A 21,636-nucleotide genomic window follows, 5' to 3' on the forward strand; every position below is an offset into this window, starting at 1 on the left:
GCAATGAAATGTCTAAGCAAATAATCAAAACCAAACACAGCTCTCTTATTTTAAGCTTCTAAAACGTATAAAACCTCAATGAAAAATTCAAAGCTTTACTTCTAAGAAGACACAGCTTGTGTTTCAATCTGGCAACATTTAAAAAAATTTGCATTATATATCATATTTACACACACATATAGGAATATATACACACTTAGCAAATTCTCGTGAGAAAGTCTGTTGGAAGTGATGGATAGCAAATGTTCCTGGTTATGTAACTCCTTAGTAAGGAATATGTACACTTAATAAAGTGTACATATTCCTTACCAAACTCCTTAGTAAGGAATATGTACACTTAAATAAAGTATTTAAATATTCAATCATATTTAAATACTTTATTACATATCTGCAGACAATCTCTTCCTACTATTACCAAAGAGTGGGAAAAGAGAAATAGGTCCCAATCAAACTGCAAGCACCACTGGGCAGGCCCCCTTTTCAAAAAGTTCAACATACAAAGCAGGGTGAAAAATCTTCAGAGCCCAGAAAAACAACCATTATGGCAGGTTAACCAAGATAAATAATCACAAATGCAACCTGAGCCTGCTCTGACTGTGGGGCTCTGCAGAAGCCCATTCCATTCATCCAGTCCCATAACCATGCAGCTAAGGTGAGGTGAAGGTGTAACTGTGAGTTACAGACAGGCACACAAGTGAACACAGGAGTCCATCCAGCTACAATAATTCAGCCTCCTGCCCGGTCTTTAGGCCTTTAGACTGAGCTACCAAAGGTTCAAGAAAGCAAAGATTTCCATTGAGCTGATGTTTCAGGTGCACAACACCAAGTGGTTGGGTTTCCAGCTGAAAATCATCTTGTGTGGACAATGAACAAGTGAAGAGCATTACAGGTGCTTAATCTCACTGATTTTATCACAACTGGGTCTGTGCTTCAGTGCTTCAAGAGCTTCAATCTTACATTCAAAACGGGCTTAGGAATGAGGTGGCCTAAGAAAACATCAGCTTCCACACATGTCAGGGTTTAAGAGTTGTCATAATTCAACACAATCCCTTGTCTAAAGACAATCTACCCCAACCTAAAAATAATTACAGTGCACAAATGTTTTATTCCAAGTACAGTGTCTTTGGTTTTCATGGCACCTCTGTGTTTCTGAATAGTGCCCTCGGGCAGAGAGAGTTGTCATTTTGCACTAGGGCTCCTTTCTCCAGGGAATCCTGTGGAAAAAGCCTGGCACCAAAGTGTGTACCTTCTTGAAACCAAACATGAATGAAGCTTCCAAGTCTCATAAAAACTTGTGACAATATCCTTCAGTAAAAGAAAAGTTAAAATCAGAACAAATAATTGTGCAAAATTCAGTTCTTAAGCAGAAAACTTCTGAACAAGTTAGTGAATATTCCTAGTCAGAATAAAACCCAACAGTCATCCAACTCTTAGTTTTTTACAAGACAAAGCCATGCTAAAGTTCAAAATGCCTAAATGTTCTTCAGGCTGATGAGGAAATGATCCTATAAATGTAATTAGATGTATGTAAAAAATAAATGTAATTATTTTTTACACTAATCAAGAGTGCAAGTCCCATGCTCAACACTGCAAGATCTAACCCCACCAGGTTAGATCTAACCTTAGAGCTGACAGCAACAAGATATTGCAGTGCTAGGCAGAATAGCTGGATTTGGGATTGCCAGCTCTTTAATTTTACCACAGATCCCATGATACTTGTTATTTTTCTTTAAATCCCAGTTTCTTAAGTCACACGATTATCTGGGTAGCAGTTTTATTGGAGAAAATATATGGCACCCTCTACGTGAAGAAAAATGCTAAAAGGCTCAAAAACCAGAAGGCAAATAAAGAGTAAAACACATTATTTTTACAAGTAGGTTTATGAGCAGCACAACTGGTGAAGCCTGGTTTTCTATGGCTTTGTGTCTTTGTGGTTGATTCTCTGATGTTTAACAAGGTGCAAACCCAGATTATGTTCTTCCCATGGTTGTGAATTTCTGACAACTTTCCCCCCATACAGATCTCCTAGAGTCTAAAAGGAGTTTGAGCTCTTTCTACAATTTTCTCTATCACTGATATTTCCACCAGGATCCATCCCCTCTTGACAAGGGTTAAAATGGGGAGATGGAGAGATATTTTCTTTATGCAACTCAAGTTTCTGAAATAATACTGATAAAACAACTTTTTAAAAGCAAAGTGATTAACAATTATTAAGTCAGTTTAAAGTCATAATAAAAGTTATTATTAAAGTCAGTATAAAATACAAACCCCCCTGAAGCCTAGAATATCTGTGAACAAACAAGTATTTAGTATTTTCAATGATGGAAGCAGAACTCTCATGTCCCAAAGCACTTTCTTTTTAACAGTAATGTTTTCCACACACATTACATTTGTCAGCCTAACTGGCTCTATGAAAAAGCATCAGCTGCAGCTCACAATGCAGTACAGCCTTTGTACAAAGCAAATGAGCATTTAAAAGAAGGTGTATGTGTCAGCACCTGGTCCAAAAAGTTACCACTGTATCACTGTTGCTTGCTGCTGGACAGATTTCTCTAGTAAGAAATGCTTATACATCACTTTTGAGTAGGCACAGAAGAATTTGTATTCTATATTAAAAGAATTTATATCCTATATTAAAAGACAAAATAGGTGGCATTATGGTAAGACCCTGGTGATTGTCCTTCATCCCCTGCAGTGGATTTTCAAGAAGCCTGTAGGAGACTGAGTCCTCTCTCCCTTATCAAGGTTACTTGAACTTGAGCAGCAGAAACAGAAATTATCAGGGAGAGTAGGTTAGGAAGAGAGAAATACAGACAGACACACAACCTATGTGATCACCAGATCTCCCTAGGGAGGCTGATTAAAGAAACCAATTAAATTCTTAAATAAAGGATACCAATTACAGCAGTTTTAGGGCAAACAGACCACTACTTTGGAAGAAATGTGCTGTCCCTTCTCAGCTATACAACAAATCAGCAAAGACTGTTAGGAAAATTCTAACCAAAAGCTTTGCAGGCTCTCTCATGTCACATGGCAGCTGAACACAGCATTTGCTGATGGAGTTGAACCACTTCAAAATAAACATGTTAAATGAAGTAAAAATGCAAACCCTTACTTTATACTGAACTAAAGAAAAGGGTTAGAGTTTTAAATACTGTAATGTCTATTCACCATTCAATTCCATACTAAATTAAGAAAAAAAAGTTTGTATTTTTAATATACACATACACACAGAAATCCCTGCATTTTACTTCTGATTTGAAGTATCTATTAAATTTGATGAAAACAGAAATTTCTTACTGTGATTCTCTTCATATCTAGCTGTCGGAGCTGCATCATATGATGGAGAACAGTGTGTTTGTACCATGTCTCCTGAGCTATTGGATTGCCATCAAGGGTGATATCTGACAAGGATGAGGAATCAGCAAGGCACAGAATATCCTCAAAACTGTAACCAAAAGAGTTTAAAGTTTTAATGTCATGGAGTAGGAATAATTTTGAGGTGGAAGATTTTATCTCTTAAGGACAGAACATAAATATTTAACTGCACTGAAACACTTCCACCTATCAATACTGCATATGACAAATACAAGTGCTCTGAAATACCAGCAGCTGCTATTGGCAAACTTTTTATTCCCTTCACATACAGGTAAAAAGAGATCCAGAATAAGGAGAACTATAGGAGTATTTAAATCAAAACCCCTGCTAAAATATGATACATATAAATCCATATTCAGAAATATAATAGATGTATTTGCCATCAAGGGCAGCATGAAAAACCTGGAAAGTAAAAGGAGAGAAAGCCAACCACAAATATCAGAGAATGACCCTAGGTGTTTGAATCATCATTAATATTGGAAGTAAAACAACTACAAAAGCATCATAATCTTCAAAACAGATTAGTCCATTAGTTTGAATTCAGACTACAAACTCTAACCAGCTGGCTTCTCAGAACATATCAGATTTGGTTACCTGTCAAAAATAACTGACCTGTGTAAAATGCATTTAGAGATGTATAACCTCTGTAGTGGTCCTTTCATTGAAAATGAAATGTGAAAAGAAAGCAGCTCAGATATTTAGTACTTTTAAACATCAGAGAACTATTTGACTGGATTTTAATAAAAAAGCTGAACATCTATGGTAATAAATAAGACTCCCTAACATGTTTACAATGTTAGGGAGTCTTATTTATTACATAAATGTTCAGTATGGTATGTATGACACTGCAGCATCCTAATGTCCTTTGGCCTTCCAAGGCCAAGTCTGCCTTAAGTCAAGTCAGACCCTAAGTATGCCCTGAGCTGAGTGATCAGAAAACATATGCAGTGCAGATGTTCATATCAGAGACTGTCACTGAATAAACTACAATAACTGTTCTGGTGCAATTGGTGCAGATGCAAGGAGCTCCTGCACTGTACACTCAAAGGGCAGAAAAGTGGAAGATGTTACTGCCTTTGTGCTTAATGCATGAAAACAACCCAAAAACCCATGGAAAATTAACTGTGGGTAGATTGTGACAGACAGTGGAAATTCTTAAGACATCTGAAGAACTGGTTGTTTTGTACATGTATTTAAAGGTTGATTATTATTGTCTGTTTCTTTTTATGATCCTGCTTCCTTTCCAGAGAACAGCTTATGGAAGCACATTTTTGGAAGATCAGTCTGACATATTACAAAAAATATCTACTCAATATGCCCTAAAGATAAAAGATAGTTTTCCCAAATGACACACAAGTTAGTAAAGCAAACTGAAACATGTTAGAACAAAATACCCCACAGTCTGAATTTCCATTGAGCTAGAACACATTTTGCTTGAAAAATATGAAAATCTTTGGTCTTCAAAATTATTTCAAAGTATATTTAAAAGCATTAAATATATTTATTCTGAGTACTTACTACTAAACATTTAACCAAACAGTACTTCTTTCATTACATCTGATTTACAGATTTTTAATAAAACAAATTTCTTCAGGAAACGACAGAAAAGTTGAAAGCTTGCTAGTGTGTTCTCAAGACCTTCCACTTACACATACTGCTGTGCTTTGAAATTCTCACTGCTTCAGCATGCCAGAACATTCACTCTGGACCTAAAAACAGATGTGCTTGCTTTATCCTGCTTTTAGCTGCCCTATTAGCAGATCAGTTTTAGAAAGAAACAATAGCGCAAAAAACTGTTTTCACATCTTTTATATGCATACAAAACCCCTGAGCTTTAGAAATTCCATACAGAAAAGTTCATATACTGTACTTGTCACACTGTATCCTAATCCTAAACTAATTAAAGCTTTAATGCGCTGCATTCCCAAACAGATTGCACAATTTACAACCAAGCTTCTGCTGCTTCCCAGCCTGCAGACTGCTGGGACAGAGCCCCGTGGTGAGCACCTGACAGAAACCAGAGGCCACATCCCAAGGCTCTGTCTCCAGCCTCTGTTCCCCACAAAGGAGCCTTGAACCTGCTCAGGAAACACAGAGCAGCTCTGGATGGTGCTGTGTCACACTGCCTCAGCCAATCTTCTCCATGGAATGTCTGATTCTCTTTACAAAACATCTCCTCCTGCAGGACACAACCACCTCTCATTCCTGTTCCTCTTCTTACATAAATTATCTTTGCTAAAATTGTCATTTCAGCAACACAGATATAAGTCACAAATTTGGGCTAAATTATCACAAAGTGTTTTCTGGAAATCTTTTGAGAATAGATCAGTTTTCCATCTTTGTTGATGCTCCAAGTCCTGCATCCAGCTCTCCCCTCTGCCAAAGGGACTCAAACCCATTTCTCACATCAGAATGCAGCAATTACCTAACAGCACAGCACTCTGGAGCTCAGCCTGCACCAGTGAAACACATGCACAGGACACAGGAATATTTATCTTTTGTTTAAATCTGCTTTTTAGGGAGACAATTGCTCCTTCTCTACGCATTTGCATCAACTTTTAAAAGCACATTGCACAAAGGGGAACAGCTCTGGAACAGAGAAGGAAGGCAACATACTTACTATGAAAGAACACCTGAGAGGGAACTCTGTGTTCAAAAATACCCAAAGAAGAAAACTTGTGTTTTTCCATGTCTCTAACTACTGAACTACCTATGAGAGCAGATGTAACTACCATCAACCTTTCATTCCCCTTTACCTGCTGTTGTTCAAGCATTTAACAATGCATTTATAAATTTTCATCTTGCTGAGTAAAAAGCTACTTTCTTTTTTTTATTAGGTTAAGAACATTGCTTCTCTCAGGTTTCCAATTCAGCAACAAAATGAAGAACCAAAATTACATGAGCTTGTATCCAACTCATTCCATATGCCTAGATTAAATGAAAAAGCCAACATAATGCTGACCTGGACAGCAGTGTAACACTGAAAATATGTATTATGCTTCCAAGATTAAAAAATGGTCTTTCCTGGTTTCACATGTTCAAACATGAGCAATAACCTTCTTTCTGTGGCAAATCTTGCCTGCAAATGTTACTGCAATCTCTTCCCTGTGCCACATGACAATTTAAAAATGGAATTTCTCCCATTTCTCTATAACCAGTTCTATATATAGATATTGCATTCAGCCATCAGGTATAAACATCTTCAGAGTGTAACTAAGATTGTTTGGGCTGAAGCCAAAAACAGGACTTCCTTTGTTTCCTGACAGCACCAAGTTCAGTTTTAGCTTACATTATCTTGGTAATATATCCATTTTTACTAAAAGTTCTGCAGAGAAGCAGCAGCATCCTGAGCCCTTCTCTGAAGTATGAGGTAAAAAGAACATAGTGATTAAACCCGTGGTATTTCCTCATGCCTAAAATAGTGACAATTTCTAATGGCATTCCTGAGTCTTCTACTGAAATATTAATTCAATATGTCAGCATGTGTCAATTTAAGACTCAAATATTTTCACTGACACAAAAGTAGAAACAAGAAAATCCTTCCATGGAAGCATTGCTTCAGAAATGCTATTTAAAAAAATGAACATTAATGAAGTATTGCAATGCAATGGTAACAAATATATTCAAGTTCTGGCAATTTTGTTGTTTGTTTTAATTTGCAGGGGTTTTTTTAATGCACCTACAGATAAATTAATTAAGAGTATTTGTGCACCAATTTGCTTGTCAAACAAAATTCAGTTGTATAGACAGAGTAGTTTTTAGGAAAAATAATTTTTCAAATTACTCTATGGCCCAGAGTAAATGGGGTAAGTGACTCAAAAGCATACAAAACCATTTAAAAGGGTGTAGGAATGGTCAGAGAGAGCACAGCAGTTCACTGGTTGGTTGCAAAGAACTTCCTCAGTCAGTTCAAAGAGTATCAACCCAAGCATCAGATCACAGATGGTCAAGAATATACTTAAATATATAGTATTTAATAACTTCCCTGGTAGAAAACATATCTACTATATAACCCTGAATAAGGAATTACAGAGGGTTTTAGCCTTCAGAACTGCTATATGTAGTAAAAGCTTATTATTTAAAAAAACTCCAAGCTGAATGTGATTAAAAGAAGTTTTTCATTTGTGTGGTTTAAAATAATGACTGGTAAATAGAGAGTTAAAGATATCCATCCACCTATCTACCGATATGCATAATCAAAGTTTATAGAACAGCAATATCTTTTGTTTAACATTAAGATTTTTTGATACCTATTCCAGCTGCAAACTCAAACTAAATTATTTATTTCCATATATGTTCTAGATAAGTATTTGTAGTTTATGAGAAACCTAAGCAATAGACCAACTAAAGCCCCCATGGATAAATGACAGAATTTTTAATATAGTACCAAGAAGCAAGCTACTGATCACAAACTTTGAGATATCTGTCAAAACCTCACAGAAAATTCCAAACATTTTTCTTTCTTTGAGCACTGTAAAAATAACATGCATTTGCATAAAACAATATGTGAAAGAAGCCAGAAAGCTACAACAAAAGGCACCAAGTCCATAAAAAGACAGGGCAATTTCCCTGACTGCAGTGATGCTCCCTGACAGCCAGGGAGCCAAGCTGCTGCAGTCTCCTCCTTGCTCCTGCCAACCTGAGACTTTTTTTAGAAAGCCAGAAACAAAGGCAAGTCTCAATTCTGGAAATGATTCAAAAGCAGCAAAATGCTAACCCCTTCTCTTCACCACACCAAATTAAAATGTAAAATAAAAAGACTAGCAAATTAACTAAGGGAAGAGCATAAGAAAGACTCCTGCAGTTCATCTCTGAATTGTTTTTGTGTGTTTAACAGCCATGAGTATTTAAGATGTACTGCATTTGTACTTTAAGAACCTAAGAAACACAGACAAGTAGGTTGGAGCTGTCTGCAAGACACATAGGTGCAGGTGAATTTAAAATGTTTGAGTAGCTGCTACAATAAAAGCTCCTACTAAGTACATTCTACAGAGAAAGCAGGTACCACAAGAATAGCATGGCATTTCCAGTAATTAGAACGTGAAGCATCTTCCCCTACCCCACATTTAATTATTTGATTCTAAACAAAGAAAGCTGTTGGTGATCAAGGGATTAAAAAAAGGACATACCAAAGTGAAGATAATGCAGGCACTTAGGGTTTTTCTCAAATACTGGCATGAGTATAAAGGCAGACTTCAAAAATGCATTAATATGAAAAGGCACAGAAGACAAACATGTCTATTTATAACAAAATGCTCTTAGTTACTTGAAACTATAGAAGCCCAGCTTTGTGAGTTGAGCTATTTTGCTTCTGCCATCTGGTCTGAAAGGGAATCATGAATATACCTTTCAGACTTTATTAATACATGGACAAGTAAAATACAGGCATGAAATAATTTACCCATAGCAAGCAGAATCTGACTCAGCAATTTGCATAACTCCAGAAATACAGTGATGGAATGTTAAATATAACTTGTACCTTGCATCATGCTGCTTTAACAGACAACTAGGTTAACAGCAAAACAACCTATTTACAAATCCACTTTTAATTTTGACCACTATAAACAGTATGATAATCAATTAAAAATATGTTTCTTTGTAGAATACTCATAGTATAACTACATTTAAATGCAAAGGCTTTCAAGAATTTTTTTACTTAAAGTAGAAAATACACAATGGCATGATATTTTTGATCTATGTTAGGGGAGGAAAAAAGGATCTGTACTCACAGTGTTTGAGTTCAAATTTTCATGAAATACAGCTCCTGTAGGATACTTCAAATTACTGATAGGAAGCAAACTACTATTCCCCTTACCTAGAAATATTGTTGAAGCTGAGGAAGAGACGCTGGAGACAGGGCAAAGTATCCACATCTTTCTAGAAAGAAAAGACAGGCATAAATTCAGCAGATGGAAATGGCTTTTGAGCCTCTTTACTTGGCCTGATGAAATGCTTTCATTTCTAAATGCTGTAACCTTGCTGCAACATTGATTTGTGTTGAACGTGCAGCTCCATCTCTCCCTAATGCAGACTGCAAGGGAGTGTTTCAGTGCAGATCCCACTCTGCAGAACACGCTGCATCACTTGCAAAGCAAATCGTGTTAAAGGAAAGGAGGATACTGCTGCTGCTTTCTGAACAGCCTTTTGGGAAATAAGCCAAGGTGCTCTCTCAGCATTTAAGCTGCAGGATAAACATGCTTAAAAAAAAAAAAAAAAAAAAGCTTGCTGAAATAAGGTTTTTAAGGTGCAATACAGCAAAATACAGCAATACAGCAGTGCAATTAGCACTGTGAACAGCAGTGACTCTCCAGTCAGAGAATGATCTGAAGGACTCTGTCACCTTTACAACCTTCACAATTAACATTTAGAAGAAGGTATGAGTTTACAGACTAAGAAACTCTAAATTTATTATTGCACTAAATGTCTTTGAAGTAAGTTTCTTAATAGCAAATATTTAGAAGATCAAACTTCATTTATGAAAAATACATCCATATCAGACAGACAACAGAGTCTGCAGGGACTCACAAGCCATTCACACCTAACCCCTCAGTTCTGAGTCTGAATCCCTAACAATGGCCACACTCCAACTTGGAACCACAGGATACAACCCTGGGAAAGGGAAAGGAGCATCAGAGCTCAGCGTCTTGATTTTAGCCTAGATCTCCTCCTCCCTTCATCAGATTTCTGACATGTCTACATAGCAGTCCAGAACAGTTAATTTCAAAGAGGTAAACAAAGGCAGCTCTAACAAAGCCTGCAGCTCCTATTAATGAAACACTGAATTTAAGCCAGCAAAGCTGCTGAGAGTCACCACTGGATAGGATGACATGTTAGAACAAAGGGATTAAGGGATCAAGTCTGCAGGTGCAAAACTCCTGGGCTAGAGCTGTTCTGAGTCCTCCCAGGTCAGACCATGGAAAGACTGAGTTCACAACAGGTGCATTTGGGTGTCCCCTCTGTCCCCAAGGCTACTTGGTGTTCATGCCTAAAAGGGTGGGCACACATGTGAGGACAGGCATTATAGGGTTGTGCACTGTAACTCTTAAGCAGCAATGATTTCAACTAACCACTGGGGAACACAAATAAATTACCCCACGAGACAAATTTCCTAGCATGATGTGTTGCTGTCTTGTAAAACAAGTTTCAAATCTCATAGGTGCAGCAGGAAAATCCCAAAAACCTCCAGCTACTTCAATTTTGATACAAAGTCTTATAGTGAGGTGGACAGAGGGCAAGAGTTCTTTCTTGAAGAAATGGTGAACACCTTGACTAGTGCTCCTTCCAGTTTATGATCAAGCTGCAAATGACAAAACCCAAAATTCTAAATTTTTAGTACCTCAAATTAAACAAGCAGGTCAATCTTTCAAAGAAAAACATAGATAATCTTCCTAACAGAGGCCCCAGCTCACAACTGGATGGAAAATAAGAAGATATTTCATAACTCATGGGATGCATAGATCTGTGCTTTTGATGCCATGTGAGACTCTCTGTCATCATTTCTGTTTGCTACTCTCCTGACAAGTCAGCCTCTCTGAATGCACTTCAGTCCTGTAAGATCCTTCTGCTACAAACCAAGCCCCAGGACTGCCTCTGCAAATCCTGCAGCTTTGAACCAACTACAGTTCATTCTTACAAAAATAACTGCTTATGATTCAAGGATTTTCAGTCTATAGTGAAAAGCTCAAAAACTGTCCCTAAACTGGTAGTCCAAGGCCAATGGATTGTAAAGGATGATGGCAGATTTAATTTCTCAAACCAGTTACAACCCTGCTAGATAACTTTAGTTATACAATACAGTAAACTGCAATGGGTAGAGAGTTCAGTGTGGAACCTTATTTTTGTTTCACAAATGAGATAATAATTTTTCCTACACAAGAACAATACACTTAGGGCAGGTCAAAGGGATGTATGTGAAAAATAAGGAAGGTTCACCAAAATAATGCAAAGTTATTTAAAACAGAATTATTTTAAAAATTATTTTAGAACAGCAATTTATTTTTAAAATTGAGTTTAGATTCTTTCATTTGAAGGAATAATCAAGTTTAAAAAGCTTGATTCATAATAAGCATTGTCACAGTAAGTGATTAACTAAAGCACAGTAACCAAATTCTTTTCATGAGCTTAGGAGTGAATCTTTTGCAGCTAAGTGCTAAAGCATAACAACATCATGATTAAAATATCTCCTCCACCTGCACAGTCAACCACATGAACTTAAAGTTCATCTTAAATAAAATATAACCCCCCTCCCTCAGCTACTCAAGTGCTCCAGAAATAAACTATCTTGGGTATTCTTTCCATAGAATGAGATCTATCTTTCCATATTTCTGCATTTTTAGTAATTTCCTGTTGCAGCAGAATCTGAATTTCCATACAAAAGGAATGTAGTTTTCATTTTAAATAAATCAAACAAATATAAGAAACACATGCACATTATTGTACACACAAAAAAAGATAACACCTATCATTAACATATGAAAAAATATTTTATTTTACTGGCCATATTTACTTAGAGTTTTAGACAGTATGTGTCCAAAACCTAGACACAGAGTTAGTGCCATACTTGCTAAAAATAACATTCAATGAAAAATAAAACAATCCACACTCACAAAACTGTATTTCATTAGAATTTAATCAGAGTAAAAACCCAAAAAGATACCAACAAAAACAACAGTTAAAAACCCCCACAAGCCAACAAGTAAAATAAATATTTCCCTGAAGAGAACATCATCTTCTGAAACACTGTCTCTGCCAGGAAACACGAAAGCATTGAGATGCAGCACAGCCTCCAAGTCTGTAAGTCACTAATTTAAATTTCATGCTGACTCTCCACTTAGGACAGCAGGAAGCAAGCAGAAAGTACAAGTTGCACCTGAGAGGACTGAAAAGGCAGAAGCTACAAGCAAAGAGAATTCTAGGTAACATCACTGACACAGGAAAGTACAGTGACAGAGTCAGCAATGAGCAGAAATTTCTCATTTTTAAGATGTAAAAACAATTCCTATTTGGCAAACAGCAGAAACTGAAGAAAAGAAACGCTCAGCAACAACAGGGGACCAGGAACAAGAAGAATTATGCAGGCCAGAGAAAGGGAGCTATCTAAGTAATCTGTTTTATTTTAAAAAGCTCTTGCTTGAATAATCCACTTGCCATACCTGAACTACAATTCAAATTGCAAAGTGAAAATCTTAATTTTTAGAGTATGAAACTTAAAATGCTGAGTTAAAGTTTCCATTGGAAAACTCTGCTCTTACAATCAATACCTTTTTTTCTCTGCATTTGCCCCAGCAACATTCTTAAGATGAAATTTAACATGGCCTCATGGCTTAGCTAACCTACAGAAAGTGAGATGATTTGTTTCTAGAACTTGAACTTGTATGGCAGAAGAGGAACTAAATTTGCATGTTAGAACCACAAAATCTCTTCCCCCATCCCCAAGGAATATCATGTGCTTTCAAGATTTGAAACACTCCAAGTCATCATGGAATCACAGCATAGTTTGGGTTGCAAAGGACCTTTGAAGGTCCTCTAAGTCCAGTCTCCCTGAACACATTCAAAGAAAATAATACTAAAATGAACGTGTTGGTTTCACCTTTGTGTTGTACAATTAAGTATTGCAGCAGATAAATATAAACAACACAATATGAGGAAACATGAGATGTCAAAAATCTGAAACACTGATATGGTTTAAAGAAGCTACAGTTACCATTCTTTTTGCCAAAAACAAATAAAAGGAAATGAAAAAAAAAAAGAGAAGGACAAGAGTTTTTCTCCTTACTATAGCAGAGACTTGATTGTGACGGAGGTTGAGCTCTGTGAGTGAATCCAGTCCATTCAGGTTCTCTACAACAGTGAGGAGGTTTCTGGCAAGGTTTAAAACCCTCAGTTCACTTAAATGACCAATGTTTTCTATTTTAGCAATCTGTCAGAGACACAATAAACATGCACACTATGTTTTATATGGATATAAAATATATGTATATATGTGACACGTTTTCTAAAAGTATACATGAACTATCAGCTTCATACAATGGTGTGCCTGTGTTTCTCTAAACCATGATACTCAGAGATCCAGAACAAGCATTCACACACATTTTTCTTGCCATCCTGCAGCTAAAACCAGTCAATACTTCCTTCTATTCCATCAGAAACCAGGTTATTTCAGCTGTGCTATTCTGTAGCAGCAACCTTGAAGACACAAAACCAAGCAACACTGATGGTACTGTGGTATGCCAAAATGGGGGAATTTTGTTCATGATTGAGCCTTAATTTGTCTGCAAAGACACTCACTTATCTTCCTGGGATTAGAAAAGGGAGGGACCTAACAAAGACAGAATTACAGTAAGCAGGCAGCTTGTTTTTATACTTAATAACCTATTTTAAAGACTTAGGTGATAATGACAAAAAAAAAAAAAGGCATAAAAAGAGCAGTAATAGCTAATGCTTCTTAATTTTAGTTTTTATTTCTAGAAATACCATTGTATTTTACAGAGGCATGGATTTTTGCTCCGATTCAGTATAGGTTTGTTTCTTGCTGTTAGTATTTCCCAGTGATCCACACCAGGCTCTCTATCCAGATAATTATTTCTCATGGCAGTGTGGATCTGTCCTCAGCACCTCTGCAGAATTTATGCCTGACTTGCACCCCAGGAGAAAGACAGCTCCTGCATGAGGGACAGCAAGGGACTCTCAGTGAAACCCATGCTGGGGGGCAGAAAGAAGCCAGCAGGTTTTCCTGTGGAAAATACTTGAGCAGCCCCAAGGTTTTGGCAGTGCAAAGAGCTACCAGTATGTACCATTCCCTGTCAGTCAGAAATAGCATCTCTGCACCACTGTGAGCCCCTTGAGCACCCACGCCCAGGCACTCCATCCCTCCTCCAGGAGAACAGCAGTGCCAAGGTGCAGAGCAGGACAAAGTGCCTGGAGTCACTGACATGGAACTTCCTGCTGCCTTACAGCAGTGCAGGTGTGGCCATGGCACTCTGCACAAAGTGTCCAGCAGCTCCTGGAACAGGAGAGGTAAGGGAGACATAATTCAACAGTTTAAGAGCACCCCTTTTTGTTGGTAATTTCCATATATCCATACACATATATGTGTACATGTAAGTCTGTGATTGGAATATGCTGCTATAAGAAATATCTCAATAATTTCTCAGTTAAAAAGCATACAAAAGTAGATAGCAAGGCCAAAATTACATAACGTCTTAAACCTTTGATTCAAGGTGCTTAAACTTCTGATTCAATTGCTAATTAAACTGTCCATTTATGTGTATTCTATACGAAAATACTACAGCAAGAGGAACAGAAAATAGCCCCATTTAAAAGATATTTATACAGAGAGACTTTTAAAAGCAACCCCAAGAGCAGACAGTTGGCATGAAGAGCACAGAGCTCTGCTGATGTCTGCCCAGCTAGAATGCCACAGTCTAGAATATTAATCCTGGTATTTCACTGCTATTGCAAAGATAATGATTTCATCAGCAACATATAGAAATACTCTTTACCACTTTGCTAAGCTTTAAGATTAACTCTTCTGAATTGCCTGTTTCAATTATGCATGCACACATGAGGGTACACCAGCTTTTCATATGGGCTATTAGGTAAGAAACAATACAAGCTATTATCACTTCTTTTTGGATGTTTCAAATAATATTTATATAATAACAAAAAGAAATTCGGACACAAGTCAAAGTCTACTTGTAAACACTGAACAAAAACACTATTTATTTTCTCATTTGCTTCTATCTTTGAATACCTCACTATGAAATAAAATTCAGCAAAAGGTTGTTATGCACCAAATAATCACCCATCAATAATTAAATTGCACAAATTAAAGTTGGATCTTTAAAAAAAATTTGAGATTAATGAAAAGAAGCTCCTGCATGAAAAAAAAAAATCAGGTTGCCTAATTTTACTTACAGCTTGAACTTCTGGAAAGAAAAATTATTCACAGAGTTATACAGAACACAGGAAATTATTCCAGTGACATCTAATATTCAAAGCATTCTAGAATAAAATTCACGTGTAGAGTCCCTGAATGATACAATTCTATGTGTCTATATTACTGTGTTAACAACAGTTAATCTAGTGTATTTCCAATACCTTGCCTATAACTTGTGCACAGGATTTAATTGTTCAGTGTTCACCTGGGATCACTGGTAACATATAAGAGATACTGTACATCATTATGCTCAATGATTATTTTCCTTTTGCTGAACACCACTGAGATAAATCTGGCTCAAATTCTCTGATCTGTTGTTTAAAGTCCTACATTCTTGAACATGAGAAACTGCATTTTGAAGTTCTCAAAGCCAATTATGTTGCTGCTTCAGAAATTTGCCATATAGTCTATGTTAAAATTTAAGATTGACTAGAAGACTGCCAAAATAAAAACCCCACAAATTTAAATAGTTAAAGGAGCTCCCTTATTCAGTGTTATATAAGGAAACAACAACTTCAAAACAAGGCACTAGTCCCCTAAGATGTATCCCAAACACAGCATTTCTTCCCTTCATTTCTTCATTAAGCCTTCAAAAATAACTAATACTGTGGGATGGCAGATTGGTGTTCTAAATTTTGAATTCCTCAAAGGCAGGAAAAAAAAGAAGTTAAACAGGAAAACATGCTTATCTTTGAACTAGAAAGGAAGAGAAAGATAATTTATTTATGGAAGTTCTTAGTCTTTATTTGGTCTTGACATTAAAAATACACTAAATCTACCAAAAAAGGAAATAACTAACTCCATTTCCAAACATTTGTGCCCTTCACATCTACATTTATGATGAAAACATAAATAGTTTTATAGAAACTTGGAAAAAAATGTCAGATCTACATCATTTGTAAGAATTGTGCAAGATGTGTTTCATCTTCATTGGTGATTCCTTCATTTGTGCTGGGAAAGTTGCTGACTACCAAAGCTGTAGCGTTAGGCTGCAAGTTTTTTATCAGACATAACCCCCCCTCAAATTTCCACTAGCAATACAAAAAGGATTGTGTTGTTCAAGCAAGCACTTGTGAATGAATATATTTGGACATGGCCAAGACCCCAAGGGCAATGCTATCCCCTGGTCCTAGACTGCCACTGCTCATTGTTCATCTAATGGGATTTAAAGAAGCCACAAACTTATTGTATGACCTATAGTCCCTACAGTGCTAACTTGTCTTTTTCTTCTCCTTTACATGTATGTAGGGAATCTGGTTTTGTCAGACCACCAGCAGTAGAAACAGCAATCAATCATTCAAGAAATTTTACAGCAGTTCTAAGAGTGTGTTACTTGAACTACACCACAACTGCTTGTGGCAGGTTACTGTTGTGTAGGTAGGAGTGCCATCACACTTGGCAAACTCAGCATTTTAATCACTGTCACCTGCCTCAAGTACAACAAAGTACAAGAGACGGGTACAAATATTCAAAATAAACACCATGGCACCTTTTATTAACTTACTGACTTCTGGTGACCTCAAGAGCTCCAATACTTGCCACCAGTTCCCTTTCATGAAACAATACTTTGGTAGAAGACCCAGCAAATACAGGATTACTACACAACAAACATAAGCAACCAAGTTATTTTACCATACCTGATTTCCATGAAGATCTAAAACATCAAGGTTTTTTAGGTTCTCCAGATTTGAGATCTTCTTTATTCTGCAAGATTTCAGTTATGACAATTATTTTTAATATTAGATTAAAAGAATCTTTCATTTTCCAGCTAATACAAAATAAAGCCTTTTTTTCCTAACAAAAGTAACAGAAATACAACATTTTGAACCATGAAAAGAAAATTTATAAATGAATATGACTTTAAGACTATCACCTTCCTTTCTGACTGTCAATAATTCAATAGCAGCAAAATTTATGTGGCTCTCCTAGAAAAAGAAAAAGATGGAATGCTTGCTCCACTGGAAACCAAAGTCAAAAATTTCATTGTCTTAAAACTTCTCTGTCCTGTCATGTTTTGTCAGATTCCAAACCTAGGCTATTACACACCCAACAGCATCATCTACTGGCTGATGACATTAAATACATGTATCAAGCTTTGAGAGTAATCAAAGCTCACACACAGGCCAAGCTGAAACAAGTTAGTACAACTCTGTCTGATGTGTAACCACTTACTCACTAGTGGGCCAAGTCCTATCTACCTCAACACCACACTTCTAAGGTAAACTGCACCCAGGGTGGTTATGATAAAGAAAAGAATTTCTCAAAGCACTTGAATATTGTAGTATCCACAACCCCAACATTTCACTATAAACAAAAGTGATTTCTACAGGTGAGATTTTTAATACAAAAGCTCCTAGCTCTAGTAACATGTGGCACTATTGAAACTTGGCAGTTTTGAGCACAGGCTGAATTAGGAGGTACACCCTTTGTAATCTGCACATAACTGAAATCTGGTCACTAGTTCTCACTGAATATAAGAAAATGAGGAAAATTTTAAAAGTCAGAGCACAACCTTTAGATGTATGAGCAATTCCACAGATGCATGTATTAAATTATTAAAATTAAAGGCTACAAGACTAAAAGCAATAAATAAGCATTAAAATCCATGACTCATCTGTCTGGTATGTTTCCCAGATAAATATATCAGGCAGAAATATTTTTATAGGTCATAAATAATTAATGAAGACTACATTTGATCTGAAAAGACATTCCACAACATGTCACACACATCTAAGAACATATTTAATAATCAATCAGAATAGAAGATTATATGGGAACATGTGAACTACTTTGGAAATGTTGCTTAAATTTACTAAGAAAGAAGCTTTGACATCACACAAAATCTGTGTGCTTCCTCAGTGGGATCCCTGACATTTAGCTAATCTTAGGGCAGGTCTCACTGGTATGACAGCAAAATCACAAACTGAAAACTGTATCAGAAGCAAAGGGAAATCACAGTTGCTGCACCATAGGAAGTAGAGTGCCCTAGTTAGGTTTTATTATTTTTACCTGTTCTTTCCCAAAAGAAGGACTCTCAGGGATCTCAAAGTTGAAACCCCACTTATCTCTTCAATCTGATTATCATATAAATCTAAGAAAACAAGATGGTGAAGATTAGAAATATTTTGGATACGAGTTATAAAGTTATGCTGGAAATTCAAAAGACGAAGGTGATCTTCCCCATCGATAATTGGGCACACTGTCAGCTTTTGCCTGGAAGAGAAAAGAAAAAACAGAATACACAAGTAAGTAACAAATCAGTAATTCACCTTCTGCTCACCCACTCTGACTGAACAGAGAAAACTATATTATCTTGGTAAAGACAGCATTAATTAGGTTTGCTAATTAAATTTTATCAATAAAGCAGAAGCTCCTGCCTATTAAAAAACTAGCCTGAAAACACAGCTGAAATACTGCCAAAATTTTCTGAACCCCTCTCCTCTCGAGATTTGCTCGTTACACAGAAACTACATGGAAGTTTTTTGTTGTGACCACACTAAAATTCCAACAGACATGGTCTCACACTCTGTTAAGTTTTCCCTCAGCTATCACATGGACAGCCTGTTCAGGTCAGAAATCTGCCTGCCTCAGGTGACAGCTCTATGGAAATACTCATCACAGGGACACTCTCAGAGACTTTCTCCATGGGACACAGTTCTTCTTTCAAAGACACACACACACAAACCCAACAATCCAATCCCACCACTGACTGCAGCCATTAGTGGGGCACTCTGGTCACTTTAAACCAGGGCCTGGGGCTCTGGGGTGTGTGCTCTGTCACCCTCTCACCTTTCCAGGGTAAGTCTGTCTGAGTTCAGGATTTTTTCTTCAGCAGTACGTTGCAATACAGGAAATGATATTGATGAACTGCTCCCAAAGTTCGTGTTATCTATTGGAAAATCATACAGAGAACACGTGAACTACTGCTCTGTAGATGCATGTCTTGAACTGCAGGTGATAAAAGCAAAATTTTCTTTCTTATAAAAAGTAAAGCCTGAAAGGGCTTTTTGCCTCCATTCAGTACTGTGATCTATCAGTTTCTTTCCTGATATTATGACTATATCCCTCTACATCCTATTTCCAAAGCACATCTATTTCTTTACTTTGAGATTTTTGTCAACAATTTGTTGTAAGCAGATATTTTGTAAATGCCTTTATTTTTATTAGAATTACCCAATGATATTTTAACATAAAATTGTAAACTTGTTTCACAGTTTCAGTATCTGAACTTAAAGAAGGTATTACCCAACTTAAGATGAATTTAAAAAGACACAGATCAAATAGATGTTGATAGAACTAGAAAAATAAAGCATCAAATACTGAAACACTCCCACTGAGCCACAAACAAATGCAAAGTCTTTCAAAGGTAAATGCACACAACACCTAGTGATCATTGGTATTTCACTCCATTATCAAAAAATAGGCAGCCCTTGAAAGCATATTTATAAATTCATCCTCATGCATTTCAATAATATACAAGGAAAAAAGGGAGGTTGTCTAAAAATACCTGTAAAATTAATCAACAAATGTGTTCTGTGAGCTTTGGCTTATTTAGAAAATGATCCACTGAAAAATATTGGTCAAAAATAGACCATTGTGCATGCACACTACTGAAAATACAGGCTTGACTTCAGTGTGCTTGCCCTTTTTTTCTCTCTCTTCAAATAAATCAAATAAGTTAGCAGGGAAAACATGAAATCTGCAATAAACAAGATAAGTGTTTTACTACTATAGCAATGAGTCCATTGTTGTGTGAAATATACTATTAGCTATCTGTTTAAGTAAAACAATTTGTCAGTCAATTTACAATCTTTTCAGTACTACCCTTGAATTTTATCATTAGCTACTCTAACAACATTCTCTATGCATCCTTCAAAATCAAAACTGTTAACAAGTCCCCAAAATATTAAAATCAATTAACATTGTTGCAAAAATCTTACTTTAGTTGTGTCATAGGTTTTTAAGCCCATAAACATAAGACCAGAAACTTAAAATTATCAACACGACAGGATAGCAGTAAAGTGACTTTTTTTTACTGTCATCCTCCTAAAGGCATGTAAAAGATCCCTATTACTGCCCTTATGTTAAAGAAAGATTTATAAAAAACATTCATTTCAATGCCTGTATTATATTTTTGAAAAAGATTTCTAGCAGTCTCCTGACAATGGTCTATGGACCTCTCTTAACATCCTAAGGGAGCACTAGGAAATACCTTCGGTAAGGCTCCCAGTAAAATAGAGACTAATGAGAAGGTCCCACTGTTACCTGAAGCATGTGAACTAAAAATGTGGCTCTCTTGTCATGCTCTGGATTTTGTAAGGGTGTGAATAGAAACCTCCCCAAATCCTGACAAAGACCCTGTGCTCTGCTTCAACACCAAACCAGAAAGTTCTGTCAGACTGGATGGCGCTGGGAGATAGAGCTGTTTATTACACACCAAAGTACTTCATACTCTTAATACTCAAACTGCAGACTTACATTTACTCCAGAACTTGCACTGTATCCAATTCTGAATGGCTGCTGGCCTTCAGTTTTTTACCAGACTCAATAAAGAGTTGCCATGATAACTAAATTAATCTTCTTCTCACACCAATCATAGCAAGCAGCAGCACATGACAGAAGTGTTCTTTCAAGTCTCTTCCAGACCTCACCACAGTTAGCAGTGATATCAACAATATCTTGCTTGGCAAAGCCAAGAACATGCAAGCACAATTGAAAAACTATCTCTCAATATCACAGCTCTAAATTAGAAACTAATTTTGTCTAAACATATTAAAATGTCAAACATCCAGTAAAATGTTACTTTAGACAATTGTGTGGCTATTGAGGGAATATAGAGTAGGCCACTTGATAGGTTGTGGCTTTGTAGGTAGAAGAAAAAAATACTCTTCCACAAGGGGGGGGAAAGAAAGGATGAAAAAAAGCCAAGCAGTGGGTTCAGGCCATGATGCAACAGTAATCACATTGAATTACTGTAGCCAAGTAGGAAACACTGTCACTTATATTTTCTAATAATGATACAATCTTTCCTTACTTTTTAAAGAACAAAACAGATACAAAAGACAAACCAAACTTTATGGAACATTACCTAGTCTTCCGGAGTAGTTTTTTTCTAGATCATGCTGCAGAAGCCTATTGTGGAAAGATGACTGCTCTTTATTTATTCTGAATTCAAACTGTAACACAATATTATAGACAAATGTTAAGAGTTTGCAAATGCAAATAATGTCTTTACACAAATACAGCCTCAGTACTAACAGCTCTCAGGAATTACAGGAGAGAGCTACAAATAGAAGATTAAGAAATCATATATATATGAT

General features: G+C 36.5%; 1 protein-coding gene across 1 annotated transcript in view; it reads right to left on the minus strand.

Annotated features, from left to right (window-relative positions):
• Window positions 1–21,636, minus strand: part of LRRC49 (leucine rich repeat containing 49) — a 41,738-nt gene that overhangs the window by 19,001 nt on the left and 1,101 nt on the right. The window contains exons 3-9 of the mRNA XM_054272476.1: window positions 21,405–21,492; window positions 19,106–19,205; window positions 18,326–18,529; window positions 16,954–17,020; window positions 13,154–13,297; window positions 9,194–9,255; window positions 3,301–3,448 (exon numbers count right to left, since the gene is read on the minus strand). Of these exons, the coding sequence (XP_054128451.1) occupies window positions 3,301–3,448; window positions 9,194–9,255; window positions 13,154–13,297; window positions 16,954–17,020; window positions 18,326–18,529; window positions 19,106–19,205; window positions 21,405–21,492 (813 nt within the window). The remainder of the gene's footprint in view (window positions 1–3,300; window positions 3,449–9,193; window positions 9,256–13,153; window positions 13,298–16,953; window positions 17,021–18,325; window positions 18,530–19,105; window positions 19,206–21,404; window positions 21,493–21,636) is intronic.

This window comes from Melozone crissalis, unplaced genomic scaffold, assembly GCF_028551555.1.
Source record: "Melozone crissalis strain CALT ecotype California unplaced genomic scaffold, PUWL_Pcris_2 ptg000014l_1, whole genome shotgun sequence".
Classification (NCBI taxonomy): domain Eukaryota; kingdom Metazoa; phylum Chordata; class Aves; order Passeriformes; family Passerellidae; genus Melozone; species Melozone crissalis.